Genomic DNA, 16575 nt, shown 5'->3' with positions numbered 1-16575 from the left:
TACAGCGCCATTTCCAGTTTTCTGGTCGTTTATTGGAGACAGGAGTCTCACGGTCTCTTCTGCCCGGGCTGGCTTTGAACCGCGATCCTCAGATCTCAGCCTCCTGAGTAGCTAGGATTACAGGCGTGAGCCACCAGCACCCAGCTTCCCAAAGTCTTATGAATAAGAACTCATAGCTTTTGGGGCTGGGAAGGTAGCTCAGTGGTAGAGCGCTTGCCTTGCATGAATGAGGCCCTGGGTTCGATTCCTCAGCACCACATAAGAAAAAAGAAAAAAGCCGGAAGTGGCGCTGTGGCTCAAGTGGTAGAGTGCTAGCCTTGAGCTGAAGAGCTGGGGGACAGCACCCAGGCCCAGAGTTCAGGCCCCACGACTGTACCCCCTCCCAAAAAAAAACAAAACAAAAAAACAAAACTTACAGCTTTTAAATCATTGGAGGTTTTACTCAGGGGATATGCCTACTTTTTTTCTTTTTTTTTGCCAGTCCTGGGGCTTGAACTCAGGGCCTGAGCACTGTCTCTGAGCTTCTTTTGTTCAAGGCTGCACTCTACTACTTGAGCCACAGTGCCACTGTGCCACTTCTGGCTTTTCTATGTATGTGATACTGAGAACTCGAACCCAGGGCTTCATGCTTGCTAGGCAAGCACTCTACCACTAAGCCACATTCCCAGCCCCCACTTTTTTCTTGAAGAGCCACATAACAAATACTTTCACGTTTTGAAGGTCAAGAGACAAAACGGAAGAAAGCTATTATGTAGAGACTTATATAACTATTGAAGATGTAATCACACGACTGAAACTATTCTTAGCTCATGTGGCTGGGTAAGTTTGGCCCATGGGCTAGTTTGTCAATGCCAAATTCCTTTGCTAAATTCCCTCCCTTTCTTTGCATCATTTGAAAAAATCACCACCTTTTGCAAACAAGTGAAGAGTCATTTTGCTCCAGACTATGATGACTCATTAGTGACTTGAACCATGACAAGAATCACACCCACACGGTGTTAACTCGGGGTGTGATTTATATATTTGTCATCTGATGTTCAGATATGCCTTCACCTTTGCTATCCTTCTTACTGACCCACAAAGCTTCCAGAGGCCAGTATCTATGTGTGTTTAGCCAGTTTGGACATTCTCAGCGAACGCAAGCATAAAATGGAATCTGACTAATAACAACCAACTCCAAGGGAAAATAACCACTGCCTATACAAATTCAACAGGACATAGAAAAAAGCAAAGGGACGGGGGGAGGATGGGAAGGGATGGGAAGGGGAAACAAAGGAGGAGGCAACAATGCTTGATAAGAAATGTACTCATTACCTTGCCCATGTAATTGTAACTCCTCTGCATGGTATTCTCACAATTAAAAAAAAAAAAGAAGAAAAGGGGAACACACACAAAATCCATACTTTAAAATTAAGCCATATGTAAAAGCTTTTATTTCATATAAGATTTTACTGGTTTTCTTAAGAAAAAAAAGAAAAATCATAATTAAAAATAGAAATAAAAATGCAAAATAAAGGTAACAAACATTTTGATTCAGACTATAAAAGTAGTGATCAATGAGGAAAGCCAAGAAATAGAGAAATTGATTATTCTACTGATTCTTCCTTCATGTTAAAATTTTCTAAAGGAATGACAATGATCAAGATACATTATACTCAATCTGATTTGTGGAATTGAAATCTCTTGTACACTTACTAATTTTTTTTTTGCGAGTCCTAGGACTTGAACTCAGGGCCTGGGCTCTGTCCTTGAGCCTCTCTTTGCTCAAGGCTAGCGCTCTACCACTTGAGTCACATCCCCACTTCCAGCTTTTTCTGTTTACGTGGTACTGAGGAATCAAATGCAGGGCTTCATGCATGGTAGGCAAGCACTCTACCACTAAGCCACATTCCTAGTCCTAATAATTTTCTAAAGAAAAAATTATTGGAGCTAGAGTTATTGAAAATACAGTAATGATCTTTTGGGGCTTAAAAAAAAAGACAGTGACATCTTGGTTAAGACAAAAAGAGCTGAGCATGGTTAGTACACTCCTGTAATCTCAGCATTTGAAAGGCTGAGATGGGAAGATTCCACATTCCAGACCAGCCTGGGCTACATAAGACCATGTCAAAAGACATAAAAAAGCAAAAACAAAAGCAACACCCAAACCCAGAAGGAAGAAAGAACTTTACCAGGCCATACTTGTAAAGGTCGGGTAGCACAATAATTTCATGGTTTCAAAACACATGTTTAGTAATAAGCAAATAAGCCACTAAAGTCTTTCCCTTTGTGATGCAATATTAAAGTGCTATCAATGTAATTTGTAAAGATAAAAGTATTTGATCCCGGTGCTCGTAATTCATACTTGTAATCCTAGCTGCTCCGGAGGCTGAGATCTCAGGATTGTGGTTTGAAGCCAGCCCCTTACGACTGTTACCTTCACTTAACCACCAAAATTGCCAGAAGTGAAGCTGTGGTTCAAGTGGTAGAGCACTAGCCCCAAGTATAAAAGCTCAGGAACAGTGCCTAGCCCAAGTTAAAGCCCCAGGATCAGCATACAAAAAAATGTGAGGTTTAATTTTGCTTTTACAAAAAACTTGACACCATTAAAACAAACATGATTGTTTTCTACTTATCAAATTGCAGAGCTAACAATAATATAAAAATATGTAAAAAATATTGATTCATAATTACCAGATATACTAATACCCATGTAGCTACTATAAATCTGATGATTAAAAAAATAGTTTCATTAAACAATGAAGTACCAAAATAATCATAGGTAAAAAACAGCAATGCCTATACTTTAGGCTTCTTGTTAGGTGGGTCTTGAAGACTAAACTTTGGAATTTCACCAGAAGGAGTATATGGAATTCTTTTTGAAGACACCTTTTTGCCAATCGTTTCAATCTAAAGAGAAAAATATTTTAAAAAGAAATATTAGTAATCACAACACATATACACACATATTTATATATACATATATATTTAACAACTCTGTAATGCAGGGCAGAAACATAGATAATATCTACCACTGATCAACTTCCCAGCCCTTTTTTTTTTTTTTAAGACACTACTTCAGGTGCTTGTCGTTGGCTTTATTTTTTAGTTATTTATTTATTGTCATGGGGCTTGAACTCTAGGCCTGGGCACTGACCCTGAGCTCTTCAGCTCAAGGCTAGCTCTCTACCACTTTGAGCCATAGTGCCACTTCTGGTTTTCTGGTGGTTAATTGGAGATAAGAGTCTCATGGACTTTCCTGCCCAGGCTGACTTTGAACTGCTATCCTCAGATCTCAGCCTCCTGAGTAGCTAGGATTATAGGCATAAGCCACTGGCACTTGGCTCTGGCTTTATTCTTTTTAAGAAAATAAAGCCCAGGGGAATCAAGTAGGAGGGAAAAAACCTACTTGGTCTTAATTTTTTTTGGGGGGAGGGGTCCAGTTGTGGGGCCTGAACTCTGGGCCTGGTCACTGTCCCTCAGCTCTTCAGCTCAAGGCTAGTGCTCTACTACTTAAGCCACAGTGCCACTTCTGGCTTTTTTTTTCTGCTTATGTGGTGCTGAGGAATCGAACCCAGGGCCTCATGCATGCAAGGCAAGTGCTCTACCACTGAGCCACCTTCCCAGCCCGTTGGTCTTAATTTTTTAAAAAGACTCTAGTTGGTTTGTAATGGTGAGTTTATCTCCCTTCGAAAGCAGAATTGTTTTATTTTTTTTTAACTAGAAATTATTCAATTCTGACTCAAAAACAAAGGAGGGGCTTCTGCTTTATGTTAGCTCATTGTCTTATCTAGTGATAATACACTGTAGTGAATCTAGCCTGGCTGATTTCTAAACCTAGTAGGGAAAGTTAACTATTCTAACTAGTCATAAAGAAAAACTTTTTGTTCAATGCTGTGGTACTCAGTGTTTGTCTAGACATTTGAACTATGTCTCCAGCTCTTCTGTTTTCTTTTTTGTCTCTCTTTTTTTTTTTTTTTTTTTTTTTTTTTGCTGGTCGTGGTGCCTGAACTCTGGGCCTGAGCACTGTCCCTCAGCTCTTCAGCTGAAGGCTAGTGCTCTACCACTTGAGCCACAGTGCCACTTCCGGCTTTTTCTGCTTATGTGGTGCTGAGGAATTGAACCTAGGGCCTCATGCATGCAAGGCAAGCGCTCTACCACTGAGCCACCTTCCCAGCCTTTCTGTTTTGTTTTTTGAGATAGAGTCTTACTAACTTTGCCACGGCTGGGCCTCCTCCATTTCTCACTCGTCCTGCCTTCATCTTCCCGAGAGACTGGGATGACGACCCATCACACCCAGCTTCTCAAAATCCTTTCCCTGTTTCCTCTGGACAACTTGTTCCCCCAGAAGAGAAATTCAAGCAACTAGGGAAAATATATCTTACATCATAGAAAGACTTAAATTCCAGAATTTAAGTCATAACGGGGAAAATCATGCTGTGACTCAGAGGGGTGGGTTATGGTGAGTCGCCAAAGTCTGTGGGACACTCAGCAGACACGTATGTGACTCATGAATGAGAAGAAGCTCTGGATCAGGAGTGAGAAGGACCGTACGCAAGCCTGTGCCAGGCTAGGAGAAGCAGATGTGGTATTTCTGAGTAGCAGATGAAGCCTAACTGGACCTCCTTCAAGCAAGACAGTGCATGGAGATGCATCGGCCAGCTATTGGATGGTGCCTGCTCTCTACCTGGGGTGGGCACCAGGCTGACAGCAATCTCCTGCCACACTCGCTCATCCTCCCTAACCTGACCCCTTCTGCTCCACAGGAGCCTGCCCTGACAAAGTGGAAAGCAACTGCTTATTCGTATTTGTGCAAGTCCTGGTAGGACTGAGAATATTGCAGGACACCAATTCTCTGTTCTGGCCGAGACTTGTGTGGTCTTCTCAAAGACTCCATGATTGACAAATGAGAACAGGCTGGTCTCACTGAAGCGCCATGCTCTTATTTCCAACTTTTCACATCACTGAGCATCTCCAGGGTGTGGCTGGAACAGCAGGTGGTCACCCAAGGCCCCTTCATCTCTTCAGGCATTCGGGGATGTGGAGGGTAGATTTTTTCCCCACATTGGGAAGGGGAGGGGGGGAGCGGAGGGGACATACGAGCACAGCTCCCAAGGCTGAGTATTTCCTCCATCACCATAGCCACCCCCACCCCATGCCCAGACGCTCGGAAAGCTAGAAAGGACACTTGGCTGAGCTGGCAATAATAACAGCCAACAGTGACATCACAGGGTAACTTCAAGGTGCTGATTACCTGGAAGCCAATGGTTTGCAGTTCATTGTGGAGCCCATCCAGCACACGCCGCCCATCAAAGATGAAGGCTGGCTTCAGCATTCTCTTATGAATTCGTTCATAATCCAGTTCCTGTAAAGACACCAAAGGAGCAATGAAACATACGCATGAAGACAACCCCGATACTAGAATGCTTCTAGAAGATAACTCTGTCATCTCTGTCACCTCACCTTAAACATGTCCCACTCAGTGCAAATGACAACAGCATGGGCGCCATCACACGCTTCATATGGATCCTTGGAAATGGTCACAAGTTGGGCCACTGGAACAACAGCAACAAGAAAGTTCACTTGAATTAGGTATTCAGCATCAGGGTTGTAAAGTTCTGAGTGCCTGACAGGTGGAGCCATGCGTCTGAAGTCAATGGGGAGAGGGAAACAGGGAGCTACATCCCAGCCCCCACCAAAGTGGCTGGACTTGCCAGGCTGCTGGTGTCTCATGCCTGTAATCCTAGCTAATCAGGAGGCTGAGATCTGAGGATTGCAGGTGGAAGCCAGCCCAGGCGGGAAAGTCTGTGAGAGAGACTCTGGACTGCTGGAAGTGGAGGTATGGCTCAAGTGCTAGAACACTACGGGCTTTAGGAACAGTGTTCAGGCACTGTCCCCACGGCTGACGGCTTCAAGTTGAGGACAGCATGTCTCAGAGTTGAATTTGAGAGAAATGCAGTTGAGCGGAGGACAGTGCAGTGATAGAAATGCTGAAGATGGAACAGCCAGACCTTTCTAGAGAACTGTGGCAGTCTGTGCACAAAATGACTCTCAAGGTTACCCCCAGCCTCACCTTGGTCGTCCTGGGAGACGCCGGGATGGGAGAGGTCCACTACGATCTGCTCGCGGGGTACTTTGGGGTCATAGATGTGGAGATGGGCGCCCTCGTCCATCAGGTACTTGCTGATGTAGATGCTGGAGGACTCTCTGCAGGAACAAACCAGTACTGCTTGAAATGGATGCCTGTTCTACTTCACCCTTCCTCTCTTCCTTCTTCCCTCCTTCCCTCCCTCCCTTCCTTTTCTTTTAATTGGGGCCAGGAGATAGAGCCATTGAGACAGGCTCTTACTACAAAGCCCAGGCTGGTCTTGAACTCTCCCTCCTGCTGCCTGCCAAGTGGTATGATTAATTACAGACATCACTGCCATGCTTGGCTAGCTTTGGCATTATATCCTAATTCTATAAGATGCAGATAAGATTTTATTTCTTAAGTTCCTAGTGAGATAGGAATATTTTTTTTATTATATAAACAAAATATATCCAATACAACATAATGAACATATTAATGACAAGTATATAATTGGTGTTAACATAATAATATGTACTAACACTACACTAATGTATCTTATTATATAAAATGTTCTAGGCCTGTAGCTGGGCACCGGTGGCTCATGCCTGTAATCCTAGCTACTCAGGAGGCTGAGATCTCAGGATCTCAGTTCAAAGCCCGGGCAGGAAAGTCTGTGAGACTCTTATCTCCAATAAACCACTAGAAAACTGGAAGTGGCGCTGTGGCTCAAGCCGTAGAGCGCTCGCCTTGAGCTGAAGAGTGCAGGGACAATGCCCAGGCCCAGAGTTCAGGCCCCATGATCAACCAAAAAAAAAAATGTCCTAGGCCTCTAATTTTTTTTCTTACTATCATTTCTTTTCTTTTCTTTTTTTGGTGCCTGTCCTGGGACTTGAACTCTAGGCTTGGGCACTGATCCTGAGCTTTTCTGTGCTCAAGGATAGCACTTGCCCACTTGAACCACAGTTCTACTGTTGACTTCTTTTGGTGGTTAATTGAAGATAACAGTCTCAAGGACTTTCCTGCCCCAGCTGGTTTTGAACTGTGATCCTCAGATCTCAGTCCCCTAACACTAGGCTTATAGGCGTGAGCCACTAGTGCTCAGCTCTTACTATCATTTCGATTGCTTTACATTAAACACATCCCACTCAGTGCCAATATGTACAGAAGTCACATGCATTTCTACAGTGCATGCACACCTGGCCAGGATAAGAGATAACGCTCTAACAAGGTTTGAACTGTGTTAAAGAACTGATACCTCGTATCACCAGTGTCCTTTTTGAATGCAAACCCCAAAATAGCTATCTTCTTATCAGTCACTGTATTGAACAAACAGTCTATGATCCGGGAAGCAAACCTCCTCCTCTGGTAATCGTTCATGTCTATGACCTGAAACGAAAGGGACAACTGTGCTCTTAGACTGCATTTATTATTTTGAGATTTTATTTATTTATTTTTGCCACTCCCAGGACTTAATTAAGCTCACAGCTCCAGCTCTGTCCTTGAGCTTCTCTGTGCTCAAGGCTAGTGTTCTATGGAGCCACAGTGCCACTTCTGGCTTTTTCTGTGTATGTGGTACTGAGGAATCGAACCCAGGGCTTCATGCATGATAGGCAAGCACTCTACCACTAAGCCCCATTCCCAGCCAAAAGATTTGTTTTGTATTAGCATGCATTAATTATACATAGATGAGGGGGTGGCTCAGTGTGACAGTTCCATAGGTCCCAACAATATATCCTATCAACCAACAAGTTTCATTTCAACAAGTTAAGGTTCATTCTTCTATTGTTCTATGTGCACAAAAAATACTTTGATCATATTGTAGCATTATTACTCTTGTATGTGTGTGTGTATGCTAGTACTGGGGTCAGGATCCCATCACTAACCCTGAGCTTTTTTGCTCAAGGCTGATACCTTACCACTACAGCCACAGCTCCACTTTTGGCTTTTAGTGATTAATTGGAGATAAGTTTCAAGGATTTTCCTCCCCAGGATGACGTTGAATGGCTATGCTCAGATCTCAAGAGTAGTGCCACCCAGGATGGGAAGATTAGGCTTGAAGGACAGCTGCTGTCAACTTTAAGCACATTTTATATTCTGTTTTCAATTGAAAACATTATGTCATCATGATATTTCATGCCATTACAAGTTATTGTATTCACAAACTATTTTATGTATCCATTAATCTCATAAATAAATTGATTTACTTTTTGTTGTTGTTGTTGTTGGTTGTAGGGCTTGAACTCTGGGCATGAGCACTGTTCTTGAGCTCTTCAGTTCAAGGTGAGCTCTCTACCACTTTAGCCACAGCACCATTTCTGGTTTTCTGGTGGTTAATTGGAGATAAGAGTCTCACAGACTTTCCTGCCCAGACTGGCTTTGAACCGTGATCCTCAGATCTCAGCCTCCTGAGTAGCTAGGATTATAGACAAGAGCCACTGGCGCCCTGCCTGATTTACATTTTTTTAAAAAAAGTTAGCTAGACCTTACCTCAAAGAACTAGAAGGGCATAGTGATACCTTCCCATAATCCCAACTATTTATAAGACTGAAGTAGGTTTAAAGTCTGAGGCTAGTCCTACTCAAACATGCAAGATCCAGCCTGAAAATAACTAAAACAGTATGGAGGACATGTGCTCTCTCAGACCAAACCCCAGCACTGACCAAGAGGGAAAACATTCAGTCTGAAAAGAAAATGGTGAGTTATGCCTGTAATCCTAGCTACTCAGGAGGCAGAGATGTGAAGACCGTGGTTTGAAGCCAGCTTGAACAGGAAAGTCTGTAAGACTTATCTCCAACTGACCACCAAAAAGCCAGAAGTAAACTATGGTTCAAGTGGTAGAGAATTAGGCTAGAGCACGAAAGCTCAAGGCCAGTGCCCAGGCCCTGAGGTCAAGCCTCACGACTGGCACATACAGTAAAACAAGTGCAATCCATTTGAAAGTATCACACTGTAGATTCTTCTTTTAGTTATATCTTTTCTGGTAGAGAATTATAATTAAGGATAATACTAATTCTTGATTTACTTGGGAAGGGAATTTAGTTATAAAATTATAAGAAATATTGATGTATCAGAAATATCTATCATAGTCAATTAGCCAGAAAAAAAAAAAAGGCTAAATCAAAAACAGATGCCAGGGCTGGGAATGTAGCTTAGTGGTACAGTGCTTGCCTAGCATTCATGAAAGCCCTGGGTTCGATTCCTCAATACCACATAAACAGAAAAAGCCAGAAGTGGGGCTGGGGCTCAAGTGGTAGAGGGCTAGCCTTGAGCAAAAGAAGCTCAGGGACAGTGTCCAGGCCCTGAGTTCAAGCCTCAGGAGTGGGGAGTGGGGGGGGGGGAAGAGAGAGAGAAGAAAAAAAAAGACAAAACATGCCAATAAGTAAATCTGAAATAAGTAAATTGAGCTCCTGGAATAAACTTCACTAAAAGCATTACACCAAGGGTAACATGTTTAATTGGAATCGAACCAGAAGTTATTGACTATCCAGATTAATGAATACAAGCTGGGCACCAGTACCTCATGCCTGTAATGCTAGCTACTCAGGAGGCTGAGATTTGAGGATTGCAGTTTGAAGCCAGCCCACGCAGGAATGTCTATGAGACTTTTATCTCTGGTAAACTACTCAGAAAAAGCTGAAAGTGGTGCTGTGGCTCAAGTGGTAAAGCACTACTAGCCTTGAGCACAAAGATGCTCAGGGACATTGGCCAGGCCCTGAGTTCAAGCCCCAGGAGCAGCAAAAACAAAACCAAAAAAGATTATTTAATACCTGTTGCCAATAACGAGCTACTTCAGGCAAATTCAGAGCCTCGCAGAGATAAACCAAATTTAGAACATCTTTTTGGAAGCAGCTCCCACCAAATCCTGAGGAAAGAGAAATGTGGTATTTTCATGAGTCCAAAACTGAATCATGGGACAAATTTTACACTACATCATAGGGCTTATACTACATTTTTTTTTCAGTAACAAAATTCAGATATTAAAAAATTAATATATTCACCAGGCTCTGGTGGCTCACAAAAGCTACTTAGGAGGCTGAGATCTAAGGACTGCAGTTTGAAGCCAGCCCGGTCTGTGAGACTATTTTTTTTTTGGTCATGGGGCGTTGTCCCTCAGCTCTTCAGCTCAAGGCTAGCACTCTAGGGGCTGGGAAGGTGGCTCAGTGGTAGAGCACTTGCCTTGCATGCTCGAGGCCCTGGGTTCGATTCCTCAGCACCACATAAGCAAAAAGAAAAAAGCCGGAAGTGGCGCTGTGGCTCAAGTGGTAGAGCGCTAGCCTTGAGCTGAAGAGCTGAGGGACAGCGCCCAGGCCCAGAGTTCAGGCCCCACGACCAGACCCAAAAAAAAAAAAAAAAGGCTAGCACTCTACCACTAGAGCCACAGCGCCACTTCCAGTTTTCTGGTGGTTAATTGGAGATAAGAGTCTCACCGATGGGCTGGGAAGGTGACTCAGTGGTAGAGCGCTTGCCTTACATGCATGAGGCCCTGGGTTCGATTCCTCAGCACCACATAAGCAAAAAGAAAAAAGCCAGAAGTAGCGCTGTGGCTCAAGTGGTAGAGTGCTAGCCTTGAGCTGAAGAGCTGAGGGATAGTGCCCAGGCCCAAAGTTCAGGCCCCATGCCTGGACCCCCACCCCCCAAAAAAAAAAAGTCTCACCGACTTTCCTGCCCATCTGGCTTTGAACCACAATCCTCAGATCTCAGCCTCCTGAGTAGCTAGGATTACAGGCATGAGCCACAGGCACCCAGCTCAGTCTGTGAGACTCTTATCTCTACCTAACCACCAAAAAAAGCTGAAAGTGGAGCTATGGCTCAAGTGTAGAGAGCACTAGCCTAGAGCAGAAAAAGCTCAGGGACAGCATCCAAGCCCTGAGTTCAAGTCCAAGGACCAGCACCAAAAAAAAAAAGTATAAACAGCCAGGGGGGCCAGTGTTGAGGCTATATATGACATATATCCCCAGAAACACTAGAAAGTCTGCCTGTTGCCCAGTGTGTAAAATATTCTATTTTTGAGATACATATATTGGTAGGTTCCTGCAAGCATCTGCACATTGCTACATGTACTTCTTACATGTATCTTACTTCTTATTTAATATATATTATTGGTCTACTACCTGTCAACTCAAGTTTTCCCTCCACGCTTGTGAGGGCATTGTGGCCTCCCTATGGGAAAACATTAGATGGCATTTTGGCCTGTGCCTGGAGGCTCAAAGCTGTAATCCTAGCTACTCAGGAGGCTGAGATCTGAGGATCAAGGTTTGAAGCCAGCCTGTGGAGGAACGTCTGTGAAACCCTGATCTCCACTAAAAACTACCAAACAATCTGGAAGCTGAAGCATGGTCCAAGTGGTAGAGTGCTACCCCTGAGCAGAAGAAGGTCAGAAGGGACAGAGCCCAGGCCCTGAGCTCAAGTTCCAGTACCAACACACACAAAGCACAACAATGTGAGAAACATGGCACTAAATTATCACAAAAAGCACGGTGCTCACATGTACAAACTGGCACATGGGGGCTGGGAAGGTGGCTCGGTGGTAGAGTGATTGCCTTGCATACATGAGGCTCTGGGTTTGATTCCTCAGCAACACATAGGCAGAAAAAGCTGGAAGTGATGCTTTGGCTCAAGTGGTAGAGTGCTAGCTGAAGAAATGAGGGACGGCACCCAGGCCGAGTTCAAGCCCCACGACTGGGGAGGGAAGGGGAAGAGAATTTCATAAAGTTAGAAATCCAGTTAAATGAAGCCTCTTCAGGTAGAGAAAAGAATTTAACTTACCCACACTGGCTTTCAGGAACTTATTTCCGATCCTCTGGTCCATGCCGATAGCCGTGGCCACCTCCTCCACATCAGCCCCTGTAGCTTCGCACAGAGCACTGATGGAATTGATGCTGCTGATTCTCTGGGCGAGAAATGCATTTGCTGCCTTTAATAAGAGAGGGGGAGAAGCAGAATAAGCCGAAGTAGAAACTTGAGACATAGTATTCCACTTCATCAAGTTGACCTGAATTAGTAAAGAGATATGAATGCTACTGAGGGCTTGACTTGAGAAGACAGGGTGTGGTCTCCTCAATCAGGAAAAGACCAATGATCACCAGAGAATGAAAGCAGAAAAGAGGGATGAACACATTCTTACAGGTAGTGTATCATCCGTAGCAGCTAACATTTGATTCAAATTTGACAATTTTCTTGAAAACCTTATAGTCTATGTGATCCTCTTTGTGAAAATTATTTTATAACTCAAATGTACAAAAAATACTTTCTTCAAAAATATAAACTTTTAAGTCAGGCACCAATGGCTCACACCTGTAATCCTAGGTAGTCAGGAAGCTGAGATCTGAGGTTCAAAGCCAGCCCAGGAAGGAAGTCCATGAGACTCTTCTTTCCACTTAACCACCAGAAAACTGTAAGTGGCACTGTGGCTCAAGTGGTAGAGCGCTATCCTTGAGCTGAAGAGCTGAGGGACAGCGCCCAAGCCCAGAGTTCAATCCCCAGGACTGGCAAAAATAAGATAGATAGATAGATAGATAGATAGATAGATAGATAGATAATCTGTGAGTCAGACATGGTGGTGCATAACTGTAATTCCAGCACTTGGGAGACTGAGGAAGGAGAATCATGAGCTCCAATTCACCCTCTGCTACGCAGAAACACTGTCTCAAAAACAACCAGAAAAGCCAGATATGGGTAGATCACACCTATAATCCTAGTTACTGAGGAGGCTGAGATCCAGAGGATTTCAATTCAAAATTTGCCTAGGCAGTAAAATCCACAAGATTCCATCTCCAAATGTAACTAGCAAAAAGTGGGGCTGGAGGCATGTCTTAAGTGGTAGTGCCATGGACAAGCAAGCTTGCTCAAGTAAACTCAAGGCCCTGAGTTCAAATCCTGTTCTAGCCAAAATTAAAACAAAAAACAATCCTATACCTAAATTTGTCAAGCTTAAGGGAAATAAACACTTGGCTTTAAATTTAATGGAAAGTATTGATGCTATAATCCCAGCTATCTAAGAGAATCACTTAAGCCCAGGAGTTAGGAGAACAGCTTGGACCAAATAGACTAAACAGAATGACCCCATCCCAAAAAGAACAGTGCAGGTAGCTACTAAGGAGGCTAAAATTTGAGGATCACAGTTGAGAGCCAGCTTGAGCAGGGAAGTCCATGAGACTTGTATCTCCAATTAACAACCAGTAAACTGGAAGTGAAGCTGTGGCTCAAAAGGGTAGAGCACTAGTTTTGAACAAAAAAGCTCAAGGACAGCACCCAGGCCCTGAGTTCAAGCCCCACAAATGACCAAAAATTTTTTTTTAAAAAACGAGGTGTGGTGGTGCAAACCTGTTATTCCAGTGCTCAGGAAGGAGACACAAGAGGATCACAGGTTTGAGGTCAGCCTGAATTACATAAGACTTTGTCCAAGAACAACGAGTTTAAAGAACAGTGGAAATCCATGCACTAACCAGTTTGGAAAGCTCTGACGACCAAGTGTTGGTGGTGAGGATCCTTTCTTTGGGAACCCAGTGCTCATACACAGCGCACAGCGCCTGCACAGCTCTCCGGCCCTCTGGGGTTTCATCCCCTCCAATCAGTACTCTGTCTGGGTTCTTGAGGTCCTTGATGGCTGTTCCCTCTGCCAAGAACTCAGGGTTGGACAGCACCTAGAACCCCAATGCAAAGGAAGGTTTTAGGCTAGACTTAATCACAGGAAACTTGACGGCATCAGTATTTACAGAAGAACCAGACTCTAAAGCGTACAGATACGCGCGTGTGTGTGTGTGTGTGTGTGTGTGTGTGTGTGTGTGTGTGTGTGTGTGTGTGTGTGTGTGTGTGTGTGTGTGTGTGTGTGTGTGTGTGTGTGTGTGTATGTATATATAGACAATATATTCTGTATATTGTATATATATATAAACAAATGTACACACTCACATACCTGTAAATTCAAATCAGGTTTTGTGTTTGCATCAAATATGCGGCGAATGCTTTCTGCAGCCCGCACTGGAACCGTGCTTTTCTCAGTCACAATCTTGTATCCATTGGAGTTTTTCACAATGCGTCTAGCACATGCTTCGATGTACTTCAGGTCTGCTGCCCGGCCTTTCCCCATACCGTAGGTTTTTGTTGGAGTATTCACCTGATAAAGAAGAGAACCTGTGAGCTGCTCAGTGGTTTCCAGAATATTTCCTTGGTCTATCCCACGTTATCACCAGATAGTGTGAAATCAGGTACTATCCATGTGTATGGTTTTCACACTCTAATATGTCCATGGAAATAACACTCTTATTTATTTATTTATTTTTGGCCAGTCCTGGGGCTTGAATTCAGGGCCTAGGCACCGTCCCCGAGCTTCTTTTGCTCAAGGCTAATACTCTACCACTTGAGCCACAGTGTCACTTCTGATCTTTCCTGTTTATGAGGTACTGAGGGATCAAACCCAGGGCTACATGTATGTTAGGCAAACAATCTACCACTAAGCCACATTCCCAGTCCCAAATAATACTTTTTTTTTTTTGCTTTTGCAGTTTTTAATTAAGATTTTTATTATGAAAATACTGTACAGAGGGGTTACAGTTACATGAGCAAGGAAATGAGTACATTTCATATCCAGCATTGTTGCCTCCTCCTTTGTTTTTCCCTTACCATCCCTTCCCTTCCACCTACTCAGCTATACCCCCTACCCCCCACCCACCCCCAAATAATACATTTTATAAATATAATCACTAGAAGAAACATCTGCAGAACTCATTCAATACATTTTTGCTGAGTAGCTACTGTACTGGAATAGGCAGGTACAAACTATGCCCTTGAGATAATAAGGAATGAGAAAGTGCTCATCTAAAGGAATGCACTGAAATGAAGCTTTCTCTACTTTTCCTTATCGTATGCAATATACTATCATAGTCCTTAAAAATAAACTTTAAAATTCTTTACCATGCCTAAGCAGGCACTGGTGGCTCACACCTGTAATCCTAGCTACTTAGGAGGCTGAGATCTGAGTATCACAGTTCAAAGCTAGCCAAGGCAAGAAAGTCCATGAGACTCTTATCTCCAATAACTACTCAGAAAATCAGAAGTGGCACTGTGGCTCAAATGGTAGAGTGCTAGCCTTGAGCTGAAGAACTGAGGCACAGCACCCAGGCCCAGAGTTTAAGCCCACAACTGGCCAAAAAAAAAACTCTTCAAAATGTATGCATTATCCTGCCCATGTAATTGTAGCCCCTCTGTACAGTATGTTCTCAAATAAAACAAAATACAATAAAAAAAAAAACAAAAAAAAAACTCTTCACCATTCCTTATTTTTATGATATTAATAGCATTCTGAAACTGTGGCATCATTCACAAATGCTTTCTTTTTTGTCGTTGTTGGCAGCAGAGCTTGAACTTAGGACCTGGGTGCTGCCCCTGAACTTTTTCACTCCAGGCTAGCACTCTACTACTTTGAGCCCCAGCTCTACCTCCAGTTTTCTGATAATTAGTTGGAGGTAAGAGTCTCACCGACACTCCTGCCTGGGCTGGTTTTGAACTGTGATCCTAGATTTCAGCCTCCTAAATAGCTAGGATTACAGACACAAGCTACTGGAACCTGGCCTGGCTTTCTTAATTTGTTAAAAGAGGACTCACGGTTTATTTTTCTTTCTTTTCTTTTTCCCTGTGCTGGTACCATGCTCATGCTTGGCTTGCTTCCTCGTGGCCAGCACTCTACCACTTGAGTCATACCTACAGTCCAGCATTTTACTTATTAATAGGAGATAGAATCTTGAGAATTTTTCTGTCCAGGCTGTAATTGTATTTTATTATAATCCTCAGATCTCAGCCTCCTGAGTAGCTAGGATTACAGGCCTGAACTACTGGCATCCAGTGCGAAGTGCTAAGCATTTATTTCTTGGCTTTATCAGTAACAGGTAATATTGGAGGCAGGCTTCCTCTGTTTCAGTGACTATTAAAAAATGAAAATCACATGCTCTGGAAAAATTAGCTCAAGTGTTACAATGCTTTTGAAGTACTCTAAAAAGTAAACAACTTAATGAGAATATATAGAATTTTTTTATTGTTCATATTGTTGTCTTGAGACAAGACCTTGCTACATAGATCAGGCTGGCCTGGGCCCTGTGACCCTCAGCCTCCTTAATAGCTGCAATCTTACGAGTGTCCTAGTATAGCAGAGACAGAAATGATTTTGAATTACTATTAAGGAACACTAATTCTCTTCCTTTGATGACCTTACCACCTAATGAGAGACTAAGTAAAGAAACCAAGAAAAATAAATCAAAAGTTTAATATGAAATTGATCTGTGAAAAGCAAGAGGACAAAATTCTTTATATGCATGGAATGCTAGGACATCCCTTAGATGTGGAAAGCAGGGGACGAGGGTGCAGAGGAGGTAAGTAAAACTGGCTGGAGATGGGAGATGATCAGACAATTTTCCCTAGTAAAGGAGCTCTGAGATGAAAACGATTCTCTCTTCACCAGGAGTTGGTGGCTCACGCCTATAATCCTAAGGAGCTACTCAGGAGGCTGAGATCTGAGGATCACGGTTCAAAGA

At 43.2% G+C, this 16575-nt stretch overlaps 1 protein-coding gene across 2 annotated transcripts in view; it reads right to left on the bottom strand.

Moving 5' to 3' along the window:
• Positions 1-1415: 1415 nt before the first annotated feature.
• The window catches only part of Ugdh (UDP-glucose 6-dehydrogenase), a 29606-nt gene continuing 14446 nt past the window's right edge, over positions 1416-16575 (bottom strand). For both annotated transcript variants that reach the window (XM_070013204.1, XM_070013205.1), the window contains exons 4-12: positions 13965-14165; positions 13495-13692; positions 11816-11963; positions 9817-9911; positions 7305-7435; positions 6053-6186; positions 5443-5534; positions 5234-5344; positions 1416-2889 (exon numbers count right to left, since the gene is read on the bottom strand). In XM_070013204.1, the coding sequence (XP_069869305.1) occupies positions 2779-2889; positions 5234-5344; positions 5443-5534; positions 6053-6186; positions 7305-7435; positions 9817-9911; positions 11816-11963; positions 13495-13692; positions 13965-14165 (1221 nt within the window). In that variant the 3' untranslated portion in view covers positions 1416-2778. The remainder of the gene's footprint in view (positions 2890-5233; positions 5345-5442; positions 5535-6052; positions 6187-7304; positions 7436-9816; positions 9912-11815; positions 11964-13494; positions 13693-13964; positions 14166-16575) is intronic.

Source organism: Dipodomys merriami, unplaced genomic scaffold, assembly GCF_024711535.1.
Source record: "Dipodomys merriami isolate MVZ:Mamm:240054 unplaced genomic scaffold, mDipMer1.0.p SCAF_9, whole genome shotgun sequence".
Lineage (NCBI taxonomy): Eukaryota > Metazoa > Chordata > Mammalia > Rodentia > Heteromyidae > Dipodomys > Dipodomys merriami.
Note: the sequence above shows the minus strand (reverse complement) of the source record. Positions and strands in the feature narration are given on the sequence as shown.